General features: G+C 39.1%; 1 protein-coding gene across 1 annotated transcript in view; it reads left to right on the top strand.

Annotated features, from left to right (window-relative positions):
• Positions 1-10,184: 10,184 nt before the first annotated feature.
• The window catches only part of elp2 (elongator acetyltransferase complex subunit 2), a 35,057-nt gene continuing 29,931 nt past the window's right edge, over positions 10,185-15,310 (top strand). The window contains exons 1-7 of the mRNA XM_034095206.2: positions 10,185-10,329; positions 10,458-10,536; positions 11,170-11,240; positions 11,316-11,460; positions 13,377-13,454; positions 14,000-14,064; positions 14,177-14,243. Coding sequence (XP_033951097.1) covers positions 10,198-10,329; positions 10,458-10,536; positions 11,170-11,240; positions 11,316-11,460; positions 13,377-13,454; positions 14,000-14,064; positions 14,177-14,243 — 637 coding nt within the window. The 5' untranslated portion in view covers positions 10,185-10,197. The remainder of the gene's footprint in view (positions 10,330-10,457; positions 10,537-11,169; positions 11,241-11,315; positions 11,461-13,376; positions 13,455-13,999; positions 14,065-14,176; positions 14,244-15,310) is intronic.

The raw sequence follows: 15,310 nt of genomic DNA, 5'->3' as shown, positions 1-15,310 counted from the left end.
ATCACACACCAGCTTTGCTCACTGACACAGCTTTTTCATTTCCTCCTTGGTAGTTATCTAATGACCCCTACAGCAGATAAGCGTGCATACACACACAACAACACACACTCACACATGAGCTTCATCAAAGAAAAAGCCGAACAAAACAGCCTGCACATTTAGTGTGTTTACACTGGCTATAATGATTCAATTATAGCCAGTGTAAAGCAATACTCAGTCACATAAACTCCTTAACCGAGTTATCTTTCTCACATTAAGGCTGCATTCAGAGTAACACTGCTGCATTAAATGTCAGCCTTTCTAATAAACACAAGTTAGACAGATTTATTTTGGCAAATACATTATAAAAGCATAAAAGCACATAAAAGCAACGGATTGATCTGGCTTAAGATGCCTTCATTTTCTATATCCTATTAAACAGTAGGATACATTACATTGCATTTAGCTGACGCTTTTATCCAAAGCGACTTACAATAAGTGCATTCAACCAGGAAGACACAACGCTTACTTCTGGACATTAACCCAACAATCATACAAGGCACTTATTTTTATTACGGATAACTACCAATTATATCTGGTAAACAATTTGAATACCAGCATATATTTATATTTTCCACATGGTTTTTCTAATCGATTTTACAGATAGATGCCTTGTGCATATTTGCAGTAAATGTGTGAGTGATTTGAGTGCAATGACCACACTGCATGAAAAGCACTCACAGCAGGTGAGACTAATGTACCGGTCAGCTCAGACTGAGTGACCGTCCTCCAGATGACATCACAGCCACAACAAAGAAACATTACAGAGATAACAGCCCCTTGGAAATGTTGTTTCTTTCAGCATTGAAGAGCTCTGTTGCTATGGGGACATGCCTCACATTAAGAAAAAAATAAGTCAGAAAAAGATTGTCCTTGAGGCTCACTATTCAACAGTGAACGGTTATACACTGAATGCTGTTAAAGTATTCAGAAAAGTCTTCTATACTACGGTGGAGCTCAGCCAGTCTTTATCAGCAGGAGTGCACCATACGTTTACTGCAGCATAAATATCTTAAAATAACGCAGAGTGCAGCAGATCTATTGGATGCTTTTCCACAATATTGCAGGAATGCTTACTGTAAATATTCTTACAGTAATTGGTGAATTTACCCTTGATTTCTCAGACTGTATACGCAAATGAAATGTTATTTTCGGTGTACTTAATGCTGCACAGAAGCACATCCCCTATCATATGTTCTGATAACTAACCCATATCCATTCAGTACAGGATGACCTTTTGTCCTTTGGTGCCATGAGAGAGGAAGCAGGCTTTCAGCGCTCACAGAGGGAGGGACAGTGTCAGAGACCTTCCATCACCGTATTGTCCAGACTCCCCCGTGAGGCTCTGCTCTCTTCCACTGTCTCTCCGTGCAAACACCAGTACATTTACAGGTCTCTCACCATTTAGCCTCATTCGAAACAAGGGGAAATTAGCATTTAAAAGACTTGTGGTTACTGCTTATTCAAGGGGATGCAGCCCACCTCCAAGGAAACAACATGCCATGTTTATGGCTTTGCCAAATAAATCAACTTGTTCTCGAAATGGAAATTAAACAGCCTCAAATTAAATCACTGATTAACAAATCAGGCCTAGGAGTTCTCCCCCTACTTTGTTGCACTAAACAATAAAATGATTAATTAACTCATTGACCTCAACTCTATGCTTTAAAGCTAGGGACTGTTTCAAGTGTGCAGGATAAGAGTTCCTGAAAGAGTGCAGTGGCTAAGTGGGTCTTTCTTCTGCTTCTGTTTATTGAAAAACAAAACACGTACCTCAAAGTAGCCTAATTAGAGAAGTGGGAGTCAGATAGCAGTTCAGGACTGGCAAAGGGCAGCACACAACTTATTGGGAAACTTGTATGCCCTTTAATTATTTTTTATTATGAGTCTAGCAAAATAGGGATTAACATCACAGTGGTTTAATTGTGTTTTCGGATGGTTGATCATTGGTTTAATTGCACCCATTTTTACTTCCCCATTCCCCATACAGTGTCAGTGTAATGTTATAGATTCTGAGAACAAAACCAGTCTTTAGTCTACTTTTATCACAGTGGCTGTCTTTCATGTTAAAAGTTTACAGTTCTAGGCACTTTGCAGCGTGCGACTTGTAATAAGTCGATTTAGCAGTAGCAGTAAGCTGTAATACATCCCCATTACTGATAACAGCAGTGACAGTAGTACAAATAATCGTAAACTAAACCACACATGGGACAGTCTTTGAACACATCACGAGAGGTAAACATGCGAACACAAACAGGTAAACACAGAGTCAAAGTTAGCCTCATGTCTGCGAAGACGGCTGGTGTTGTGAAAGCGTGTTTAAAGTACTCAGAAATAACATTATAACGTGTTGTTTTGGGTTAATATGGCACTCACCTGCGATACTAAAGGAATAAGCGTCTGCTCCACCGAGCGAGTTTTGATTTCCAGCCCGGAATCAAAGTTAGTGTTGCCGCACGGAGATGAAGCCATTCCCGCCGAGCTGCCACACAATGCACGGCACTACTGAGTTTACCAAGAGCCTTTCCCTGGCTGTTTCGCAGATGTAAACCGGTGCAACGGACTTGCTATGGCAGTACAAGATGTCTGAATTGGTTACAAAGTCGTTTACCGAGTGGCTCTCCGCACACACGCTGTTTGATCCACTCTGGCTCGGTGGTGGTGTCGCTGCGCCGCTAATGTCCATGTAGTTAACTGAACACCGGCAGGGAGCGGACTGCAGCACAGCACTGTGGGCACACACACACACACACACACACACACACACACACACACACACACACACACACACACACACACACACACACACACACACACACACACACACACACACACACACACACACACACACAATTTCGGGTTCTCATGCTGGCTCATGTGCAGCTAAAGGCTTCCCAAAGTTCAGTGTACCATTTTGCTTATTATAATCGTTATGATTGCTTTAATTTTGATATGTCTGTTTCTTCACTATATGAGTTGTGTAATGCATAGCAATGTCATCAAATCAGACCTATGTTGATACAATACTGTTGATGTAAACATAATCTGTAACCTCTTTTATTATTGTTATTTTTGCACTTTTTGGTTTAAAAATGCATCAATCAGTAATGCAAATTGCTGCAGGACCCTCCAGAGAGAGATGACGAGTGATGCTGTCCTCGCAGCACAGCTTTGGTTTGATCCCTGAGACAAAGAATCCCACATTATCCCCTGGAGTCTGAGAATTCCTTATTATCATCCTCTCCAAATGCTCACCAGATATGCCAATCAAATGTGGGCTGCACTGAGCCACTTGGGACAACTGCACTGAATGGAATGCAGTGCCAATCTTTAAAAGTTACCAACTTCATTATGTGCATTTGCGCATTCAATCTCATGATCTAACTAGTAGGTTACTCAGGGTCGAAACGTAAGAAGGGGACCCTTAAGGTTTAATAAGTAAATTGCTTCCAAAGAGTTTGTTTGAAAAAAAAGTTTGGGGCTCTCTGCTGGAACTGCTACCTCCGCGACCCGACCACGGATAAGCGGGAGAACAAGATGGATGGATGGGGTTAATGATTACCACAGTAATCTGTACATTATACAATGACATATCATTATTTTAACATAATTCCTAATGTGAATTTAACAGTTTTGTTTGGTTCAGTACTTTACGAAATATTACTGTAAATTAAACACTGCTTGATTGTTTCTCTATTTACAGTTTTTTGATGTCGTGATTTTACAGCTTTTCCCTGTTAATTTCACGGACTTTTTTTACAGTGTGGTTTTGGATAAAATCTGCAAAATCGCAAACAAACATCAATAATATAAAAGGGTTGTTGATGTTTTGATATCTTAAACAACTTGGAACACACAGATCTGGCTGGATGTTTTCCTGCTCTGAAGAGTTTTATCCTCTGCAGACATATTTTGAATAAATAACAAGTGCAGAAAATCTGTTTACAGAAGCTTAGAGTGAAGCCATCAATAAAACCAGCATTTCAATTAGAGATTCTGAGTTGTAGATTGATGACATAGATGTGCTTTTTTTGTTACAAATTGTATTACTTTTTCATATTGTATTTCAGCAGAAGGATATAAATCCCTATCTCCTCATTTACCCATCACCAACCGTCAATTTCATTTCATTTCAAACCTTTATTTATACAGATAAAATCCCATTGAGATCATTGATCTCTTTTTCAAGGGAGACCAACACCTTTCCACCTCCACATCTCTCAGAATTTCCCCAAACTACTTTCACAATGTGTATCTCAAAATAGCAGAGTACCAAAAGGGACACAAACAAAAACATCAGCAATACTGAAGAACTGTGAGTCTGTTGATGCATGGGCAAACATGTTAATTGTTGCTAAAGAATACTTGAGCCTGAGAAAGAAACAGGATGAAATTTCATTTTGAAAACTGACTGATTGGAGGTTACGATGACTCATGGATGTTATTTCTATAGGTGGAATCATTTTGTGTGGGCATGAGATGATCTAGCAATAGCGTTGCATGCTCATATGAGGTTAATAAGTACTAAACCAGTTAACGATCACCAATGTGTGTAAATGGTCTGCATTAGAAGTTCTGTAAAACTTCTCAATAATGAGGAGAAATGTTTTGAGCCTTAACCTTCCTCTTCTTATTTTGTGAGGCAGTGAATGGTATCCATAATAGGACTCAACATAGGCATACTTTATTGCAGCCTTGATCCGAGTCTGACCAAACTATTGCCAAATTATTTGTATCCTCAAGTGGCTCCAGTGGCTATTTCTAACTTTACAAGTGGAGCCACTGGATGACAAGTGGTGAATAACACTTCATATTACAAACACACCAGATGACTGAGAGAGCAGATAGCACTGTGGCATCGTTAGTGAGGGCTTTGCTGTCTGCTTTATCATCAACTATAGTGGCTGGCTCGCACTCTGTGTCAGCAGAAGAGACAATAGCTATGGGTGTGTGTGTGTGTGTGTGTGTGTGTGTGTGTGTGTGTGTGTGTGTGTGTGTGTGTGTGTGTGTGTGTGTGTGTGTGTGTGTGTGTGTGTGTGTGTGTGTGTGTGTGTGTGTGTGTGTGTGTGTGTGTGTGTGTGTGTGTGTGTGTGTTAAGACTGTCTGCCACTCTCAGCCCAAGCTAGTATTTATTTAAAACCCCATAGATATTCTTTAGTTTAACCCTCCCTGTTTACATATAGGTTTCACTCCCTCCCCCCCCCCCCCCCCCCCCCCACACACACACACACACACACACACACACACACACACACACACGCACGCACGCACGCACGCACGCACGCACACACACACACACACACACACACACACACACACACACACACACACACAGACACAAGCACACACATTGCTTCATTATGAAGGCATGCAAGTAGTTTGGCTGCTACGAGCGGACAGGGCTATATTCTGCTTTGATGAATGGCTCTACTACTGACTAGATAATATCTGTATGTTTTTTGTTAATCTGCTGTGAGGCTCTCTCTCCGAAGTGATACGATAATGATAACAAGCTCCCCTTGGGCTTCATGCATTGTGCTGTTTCAACTTTTGCTGGTTTAATTTATTTTAGTCGTAGCAGATCTGTTCAAGAGGAAAAAAAAGATAAGAAATATGATTTATCCTCTACTATGTAAGTGGAAATGTGTAGACAAATGCTTCCATTCCACAAATCAAATCAAGTTTTATTTATATAGCACATTTATAAACGATTTATGGTCGAGCCACAGTTCTGTACATATAATAAAATTAGCCTATAATAGAGACACTTTACAGCAAATACAACAGCACAGATTGTTCAGAATATCAGTATGAGAAAAACGACACCCTCTACCCTTAGACCCTCACATCGTACAAGGAAAAACTTCCAGAGAAAACCCACAGTTTAAGGGGAAAAATGGGAGAAACCTCAGAGAGAGCAACAGAGGAGGGATCCCTCTCCCAGGACGGACAGACGTGCAATAGATGCCGTGTGTAAATCGAAGAGATAATACATTTTACAGCATATAGACCGAATGTTAGGAAATGCATGTGTCTGTAATAAGAAGATGAATCCACGAGGATGTCAGCTACAATCCTGTGGAAGCCATCAGGGAAGCAGCATGACGAGACCCAAGGCAGGACCGCAGAGACAGGCTCATACAAACACAATAGTGTGCATATTCTCACTGAGTTTGTCAGTGTCACTCTCGACGTGAAACTGGCTTGTTTTTCACAACAGTATCTCATTTGTGTTGGAATATTCAATATTTGCTTCTCTGCATCTAATCTCTTTTAGGCACATTGCATTTTGTCAATTTGCCTGGAAATCCAAATAAACAGAAATGGGCCTTTTGTGAATACTTTGCACAGTGCAAAGGTATTACTCATTAAGTAAATGATGCTTAAGCATAGTTTGACTGTGTTACCAACAGCTGCTACTGTCTCTCTCTCTCTCCCTCTCTCATGCTTTAGAAGTGCTGACTTCTCCAACCTCACTGCTGAGCCACACAAGATAGAGATTTTGCACACTGCGAGATGTAAAATGAGTGCATTCAGTCATATTCCCTTTTGGATAAGTCGATTGAAATGTTGGATTCAAAGGGAGGATTGCGGTGAAATGTTCAAGGATTTTCCCCTTGCATTTTATAAAGGTCTATCTCAGTAATAATTCACAGTGTTGGATCATGGCCCTCTTCACATAATGATATTAGATTTTGTGTTTGGTAGTGTAACAATCCATGTTATGTGTCTAGATTTCACACCACAATTTACACATTAGCGTAAGCCTTCAGGGAACCCTGCACCTGCCCGTTAGATGAACTAGTTTAAAGAAATATCACTAAGAATACTTGCGCTTCAGGCTGGAGTAGCTTCAGAGACCCGCTGCTGAACTCATCAACTTACAAAGATACAGTGACCCTGTGAGGCCCTGTGGAGAGAGAGGAGGTCAAACTGAGGTGAGATGCCCCTGGATAAATATTGAGTTTGTTGTACACTATTTTTTATTAACTGACCCTGAATAGTTGTACTGTTGAAGCTTTGTGTGTTATAAATGTTAGATGAGTTTAATCCTGTCTTTCTTACAAGTGTCAGGAAGAATCACAGTGTTTTACTGCAAATAATAAGCAGCACAGAGTTCGAAACTGAATACAAATCTGACGTTTTAATATGTTATAAAAATCACCAAAGCAGCAGTGTTAATATGGAGGAAGGCATCTGTCAGTCCGCCAAATGGTATCCCCAGGGGCAAGGCTAATTGAAGTGCATGTAAACAAACAAGGCAGCAGCAAAGGGCTATAGCAGACAACCATCCCAGTAATCTTGGCTTTTTGTCTGAGCCTACTTTACTGTTGTTTACTCATTATCATTCAGTTTCCATCCAACACTTTGTTGTTTGACTCATTTGTCAGAGAGGCTCTCTGCAATTTGAAATAACAACATGTGAAAACACACAGGAAGGTAGGCATGTAATACATAAATGGAAACATTATGCATGAGCTGCATTTGTTGTCCATGCACACAAGATAAATGAATACAGGATATTACCAACATGTATATAATCTATAAAGTCAAGGCTGTTGTGTTTTCATCATGCTGGAGAAAACAGACTGAATAATATGAAAATGAGAAAGATGAGAATGTTTGTTTTCCAAGGATGAGATTTGATGTTTGCTTTTCTAAATCTGAGGATAAGATCCACAAGGAGTTTTATTTACAGATATCATTATTTAAAAAAAAGCAATTACTTAAGAGTATATTTAAATATTATTTGAATAAACATCAAGGGTATAAATCGCTCAGACGTATAAGATAATCATGAAATGTGTGCAAGGAAATTAATCCCAAAAATGTTTTTGTCCTATTTTATTTTTTGTCATTCCATTATTTACTATTCATTGCATGCAATAACAAGCATTCATCAAAAAATAAATCTATTTTTGTACACCCTTTACTAAAGGCTAAGAGGAAGAGAATAAAAAGAGAAGGTATAACGATTTGCAAAATACTGTTGTTACTTAAGATGTTAAAAGAGAAAAAGTATAATTACAGTCATTACATGCACAGTTTAGCCTTAACTACAGTTTTAACATGCCTTTGTTTCATGACGAAAGAATTGGCTTAAAATGAGAAAAACACTTTAAAATCCCCAAGAAAATGTTAGTATTAAATTAAATGGAGGGTCTCTCTAACATCATTCAACACCTTAAGTGTCATTATAGTTATTCCCTAGTTTATAGCTCTCGGCTTCAGAGCTCCTCAGGCAACATATGGCTCAATGAAATGAATAACATATCTATGGATATTTTCTACAGAGTAAACCATTTCTTCGCTGATTTCTTACATTCTTGATGCGTACGCAGCAGTTAGACAGAGGTCCTCTTTTATGCACGACATAGTGTTGTGTTTATGTTTGTCCTCCTATAGTGTGTCCACGGGCCAAATCAAAGCGCTCTCCCTGGATGACCCCATCAATATACTGGCTTAGAGAAACAGTTCACATGCAACCTGGTGCAAAGACATGTTGAAACAAATCTCACATAAAGGTTTATTATCCTATTTTGGAAAAATGGGATTGGAAAATAGGACAGGATCTCTCAAAAATAAACCTCGTCTCTCCTGAAACTACATATTACATTTGCTCAAACTAATCCGGCATTGTGTAAACAGGTACACAGATTTCACCAGCGAGAGGATAATTTATGCGCAGTACAAAGGAAATAGTGATGTTTTTTCAGAGACGCAGCTGTTTGGCTACATCTCTATGTGCCACTCCTGAGATGGATGCACGCACGGGTATCCTCCACAGTCAGGTCGTCTCACCCTGCCAAGTCTGTCTAAATCCTGTCTCCCTCAGACTGAGTGAGGAGGGACAACAATAGCAAGACGAACACAATCTATTTTCTCCCCAAGTATTGGTGACAGTGCGTCTCTTTTGTCATTGTCACAATCATACCACAAGTCAGCACAGCCAGATGCAAGCAAAAAAAGACCCAGACGTTCTAATTTCTACAAAATATATGGCTCCCCGGTTTTCTGTGCTGCATTGTCATATATCGTATCTTCTCAAGGGTTCACAGATGCCATCACATTTCTCCCTGATCTTGTCAAGTGGGTGTCTAGCAACTCCTTGTGACAGAACTGTCGCCTCAACCTTTGAAATTCATAAGGCCGAGGGCTGTTTTTAACAAGCATGGCTGTGTGGCTGGCAGCTAGCTCAGCTGAGACCAGTCACCCTCAGTCACCACTTAGCAAGGGGATAACACAGTCTGACACAGCAGTGTGTGTGGAGTGTGGCATCTTGATTGTTGATGGAGAAATAAAAAAAAATAGGTCAAAATGTCATCAGCCACCTTGGATCACCATTCACTAAATATGTTGAAAGCTGGAGTCCATCATAACAACTAAGTACCTCATGTGAATGCACAATCTTGGTAAATGTATAAACCAAATGTCAATAATAATAATAATAATAATAATAATAATAATAATAATAATGATAACAATGTATTCAGATTTCTCTGACTTACATTTTTAAGCATTAGGTATGGGGACAGGGAATAGACAGTGGGAGAAGTACTCAGATCTTGTACTTAAGTAAAAGTAGAAGTACCAGTCCCTTTTTTATTTGTTATTTATACTTAATATCATTATTCCAAATGTATGTAACTAAAGGTATTTAAATGTAGTGGAGTAAAAGTACACTATTAAAGCATCTGAATTGTAGTGCAGTAAAAGTGCAAGAAGCAAAACATTAAAATACTGAAGTAAAGTACAAGTTCCTCAAAATAGTAAAGCACGTACTTGAGTAATTATGTAAGGATGGCTTTTTTAATTGAATTTTATTTTTATTTTTTAAAGAAATATCGTCAGCCATTTGGTTTATATGTGGTTAGTTATATTATATATTAACACAAGTCTCTTGTATTATTGACGTACACCATCTAGTGGACATTCCTCAACAATGCACTAATGTTAAAACACTGTCATGAAACTCATGATTACTTATTGTATTAGAAATAATGAAATAAATGCCTCAATTTGGTATGTGTCGAAGCTACTTTAAAACCCTATACAACATTGCTGTCAAAATAAAGTTCTTTAGATGTGGAACCTTTTTTTGCACGTGTAGTTTAGCTACAACAACATTTTCAGCGACACCACAACTACACTTTCAAGATGGCGGCGCCCGTAATTGAAACATGCCACATAGCTTGTTGTGCAAACAGGACTCCAAATGTTGTTTCTTGGGGTCGTGGAGGGACTATTGCTTTTGGGACATGTACCTCGGTAGCTCTCTACGACCCACAGGTAGTAAAATCCGTCTAATTTCTTCTGTCATGTTAGCTGTGGTTAAAGATAACCGAGCATCCTGTTGTTGTAAATAAAGGTGTTTTTTGTTACCTTAATAAATAAACGATTTGTTTTTTTTACTGCAGGAGAGAAGAGTGGTGGCTGTGCTGAATGGACACACAGGGAGAGTGAACACAGTGCAGTGGATTCACAGAGAGGACTGTGGTGAGTGTCCTGCTGTCACTGATGGACCTGACAGGATCTGGTTTTGTCTTTAGCTCTTTAGAACAGTTTAAAAAATAAAAAGAAGCTAATTTGACGGCCTGTCATTTATGAGCCCTAAAGTATACATTTTGTTCTAAATTATGTCGATACCCACAATTTGTTCTCAAACAAATGCAGCCTGTTATAGCTCATACAAATGTCCCTGCAAAATACACCTAATACAGGACAGGAACAGAAAACAAGGAACATGGGAATATGTTAGAGGTAGAACATTATTTATTTTCTAAATATAATGTATTTAACAAATAGTTAATCAAATCAACTTAATGATATTACAGATAATACATGTCGTAGTACACCTTAATACAAGGTTTTTTTATGAATATGAAAAGATGGAACTCTTCAGTGTATATAATTAACTTAAAAACTGCCCTGTTTCTTATTTAAATGTAAAACATAATCTTTCATAGTGGAACATTTTGTCAATATAAGATTATTTATGAGTTACCTTAATTGTAACTAAGTGGCATAGCACATAACATTGAAAAACTGTCCCGGTCCGAAGGTGCACAAAAGGCACTCTTACCAATATAATGTATCTTTTAATATACTGTGTTTTTATCATTTGGTCAGCTCCAGAGAGTCATCTTGTCTCTGGAGGCTCAGATAATCGGCTCATTGTCTGGGAGGTTCAAAATGGGAAGGTAAGCCATCTGTTTCATCAGACATTGTTTTTCCTTCTTTTTTTTATCTTCTAATATGTGCTCTGTTGTCTCCAGTTCATCCAGTTGGTGGAGTGTAAGGGCCACACAGGTGCAGTGTGTGCTGTGGACGCCATCTATCTGGAGGATTCAAAGGTCCTGGTGGCCTCCTCAGCATCCGACTCCACTGTCAGACTGTGGCTCTTAGATGGAGCCAAAGAAGGTAAGAAACACAAAATAATCTGGCAACAACTTTTTGGTTTCAGCCTGTGGAGATGTTGTGGTACAACACTTACCATAATAAGGTTGGAAATTGTTCAGAAGAATAGTGTTTTAAAGTAGTATTAATACTTAAAGGGGACCTATCATGCAAAATGCACTTTGTGATGTTATTTATACATAATATGTGTCCCCGGTGCGTCGGGGAACTCACGCAGCGTCAGAAAATAAAACCCTCTCTCTTTTCCTCCGTACCCAAATCTTTTAAAAACAGGGGTACAACGAGTGGATACAGATTTGCTGCCGATTTGACGTCAGATCGGCAGCGAACCCACAGAAAGTTGTTATCAGAAACAATGCCTGACGTGTTTTGGGCGTAATCTCGTCTTTGTTTACATTAGCAAGCCTCGCTAACACTCAGAGCTAACCTGTACTGTAGAGCACATGTGTTTTAAAAAGCAGGAAATAAAAAAAGGAACTCACCTTGTGATAAACCCGCAAGAGAAAAAGCATTTGAGCTCCATACTGTTTCAGAAATAAACTCTTTTTTTTCAAGCTAAGGACCCAAAATCCGTGTTTCTCTAACAGGGCTGCAAAAGAGGGGTTTGAGTAGTAAGAGGCATGGCTACAATGGGTGAACTGTTTGGTATTTTAAGCAAAAAACTTCACAGACATGTTTTGTATAGGTATGGCCCTATAATATATTTTTCCAATATAGCATAATAGGTCCACTTGGGTCCTTTTCATCATTTTGTGACCCTTTTTTTGTGAACCTTTCAAAATAAAGCAATGTCAACTGTAAACTAATAGGAATATTTATTGTCATTGGGAGGACTACAATTAAATTAGGAGCGCTACTCCTGATCAGTACAGTTAAAAGATGCAAGACAAAATCAAAACAACTTTAGCAAACAAACATCCTCCGTTGACAAACAGAATGGAAAATCCAATACATTTAAGTTAATCAAACAACATGATAGCTGGCCTCTTCTCTGCAGGGCTGCAGAATTGTTTAGTGTGATCACATCAATGACACTTTGTTTATATTTGACATGCATTCACATAGATAAGGTCAAAACAGCTGAAACAAATGTCAGTGAAAGAAAATGCCTTTGGACAGATATTAAATCTCTCATTCCAATTTGTTTATTTCCGTAAAAATGTAAGTTGACCGAGTCCAACAGCTGTATTATTGTAATATTTTCTCACATTAATTATTAGTGGTATTCCCAGCTGTCATCCATATCTCCCTTTTTTCTAAGCTGTCAACCATTACAACTTCTCTTTATAAAAGTTTCTGTCTCCCCGCCAGTGCAGATGAACACTGATGCTGCTTGACAGTCATGCACATTAAGCGTGTGTGTATGCAAACCAGGCGTAACCTTGGGGTGTATTCCCAAATGAAAAAACGGTCCATGTTAAGTTGGATTGTGACAGCTTGAAAGACCCTTGGCCTCTACAAATGAGGATAGGCAGAAAAACATGCTTCTTTTAAACATTCCAGAAACCGTGAAAGGAGAATTTCCACATGCAATATAGCAAACAATTGCCATATAGTTCTAAAATATATCCGGACTTATTTATATAAATATCTGTAAAATAATGTCTGTGAAAAGGCTATGTTATGCTGTTTTTTCTTTAGCTGCATCATGGTTTCAGACTCCACCTTCCTCAAGAAAGTGCGACACAAAGGTGCATGAGTAATTGAAGTAGAATTGAATAGCTTCTCTAAAGCCTGTTGTAGTTGTAAAAACGATCAGGGTTTAAACAGTGATCAACTTGTTTTGTGTCCTTGAATGTGAGGGAATTTGGCCTGGAAAGTCCTTGAACAAGATGTGTAAGAACCCTTCTCTTAGTTGCGTAGCAGTATTACTCATAGGGCATCACAAAGTTTAATCCATGTTCTTGTATGTTCCTCAGCTGAGTGCCTCCACACCTTATCGTTCGGCAACAGTTTTATGATGGATGTCTCTCTGGCACTGTTGCCAGGCAGCAAAGGTAAGCCTAAGCTGTTCCTGCATAGACATCCTTTATGTTTTTCTTAAACACATACACACACACTTACACAGACATTTTTCCTCTCATGGCATCCATCTCAATTTGCACTACTGCTTTAGCACCTGTAACCAAATGTCATTTTCTAAATTCTGCCTGTGTTTGAAGTGTCTCATATTATTTTTCCTTTCTGTTTCACATGTTTTACATCTGTTTGAGGTTGTGCTTCCCCCTTCTCTTACATCGCATGTACAAAACCGAAACGTGTGTGTGTGTGTGTGTGTGTGTGTGTGTGTGTGTGTGTGTGTGTGTGTGTGTGTGTGTGTGTGTGTGTGTGTGTGTGTGTGTGTGTGTGTGTGTGTGTGTGTGTGTGTGTGTGTGTGTGTGTGTGTGTGTGTGTGTGTGTGTGTGTGTGTGTGTGTGTGTGTGTGTGTGTGTGTGTGTGTGTGTGTGTGTGTGTGTGTGTGTGTGTGTGTGTGTGTGTGTGTGTGTGTGTGTGTGTTTACAGTACTTGACTGTGTGAAACCTGCCTTTCTTTTTTTTTACAGTTCCCATACTGGCCTGTGGGGGTGATAACTCCCAGGTGGATCTGTATGTGCTGTCTAATGGAGAGGTGGGCTCAGACAGATACTCTGTTTAAGCGACATCGCATTTATTTTTTCCCTGACATGTTTGTTTGTAATTACTTGAGCAACATTTGACCTTTATTAATTGCCCTACAACAGCTCCAGAAATCCATGTCTCTGCAAGGACACGAAGACTGGGTTCGTGGAGTGACCTGGGCATCTCTAGGTGAGCGCCACATACTTCTCACTCAATTTAAAGTCAGATAAACATACAATATGTACTGTAGGCAAGTGTCTGTGATTTGAAAAAGTTTCTGTTAACCAGAAAGTCTGGTTAAAATAAATTCAGAACATACATATATATACATATTGTTTCAATTCTCTTAGAGCCTAATAACATTTTCTTAAAAGCTTGTGCTCACGGGTCTCTATAATATGTGATTTATCTTAAGCAAGCCTGCAAACTGAATAAAACTGGCCTTTTAGAAGAGTGAGATAACACATGATTGGTTAAAAGCTAAAAGGTGGGAGGAGCTTTCCAGTAAGAGCCTTCCACCAATTTCAACAGAAATACAGACAAGTGCATTTCGACCTTCTTTAAGAAAAACAACTAGACACATACAGTGGGGCAAAAAAGTATTTAGTCAGCCACCAATTGTGCAAGTTCTCCCACTTAAAAAAGATGAGAGTTAACTAAAAGAATTGGAGAGGCAACATAAAAATACAAATGACCCAGAGACACTTAGGAAGGTTAAGGACATTAGAGGGAAGATAGAAAATATATTATTAATAGAGGTGGAGAAGAAAGCTAGGTTTGTAAAGCAGGCATATTATGAAGGGGGGCCCAAAGCAAATAGATTATTGGCTAGAAAGATAAGGGCACAACAAACATTAAACACTATACATAAGATTAGGAATCCTAAAACCAATGAGTTACTAAGAGAGCCGGAGGACATAGAGAGAGCATTTGAGGATTATTATAGGACACTATACGCACAACCAACTTCAGCAGAGGAAGAGAGTATGAAGGCATTTTTAGAGGGGCTGGACCTACCATCGATAGGAGAAGAACAGAATAGGCTATTGAACTCAGATATTACAGAAAAAGAGATGGGGGATGCAATTAGTAGAATGAAAAATAGCAAGTCACCAGGCAGCGACGGGCTGCCATCCGAATTTTATAAGATATTCAAATCGGAATTAAGCCCCTTACTGTTGGCATCATTTAAATATACTATGAAAGAGAACAAAACTCCCCCGTCATGGAAAGAGGCTATCATTACTACAATTCCC

Source organism: Pseudochaenichthys georgianus, chromosome 11 (genome assembly GCF_902827115.2).
Source record: "Pseudochaenichthys georgianus chromosome 11, fPseGeo1.2, whole genome shotgun sequence".
Lineage (NCBI taxonomy): Eukaryota > Metazoa > Chordata > Actinopteri > Perciformes > Channichthyidae > Pseudochaenichthys > Pseudochaenichthys georgianus.
Note: the sequence above shows the minus strand (reverse complement) of the source record. Positions and strands in the feature narration are given on the sequence as shown.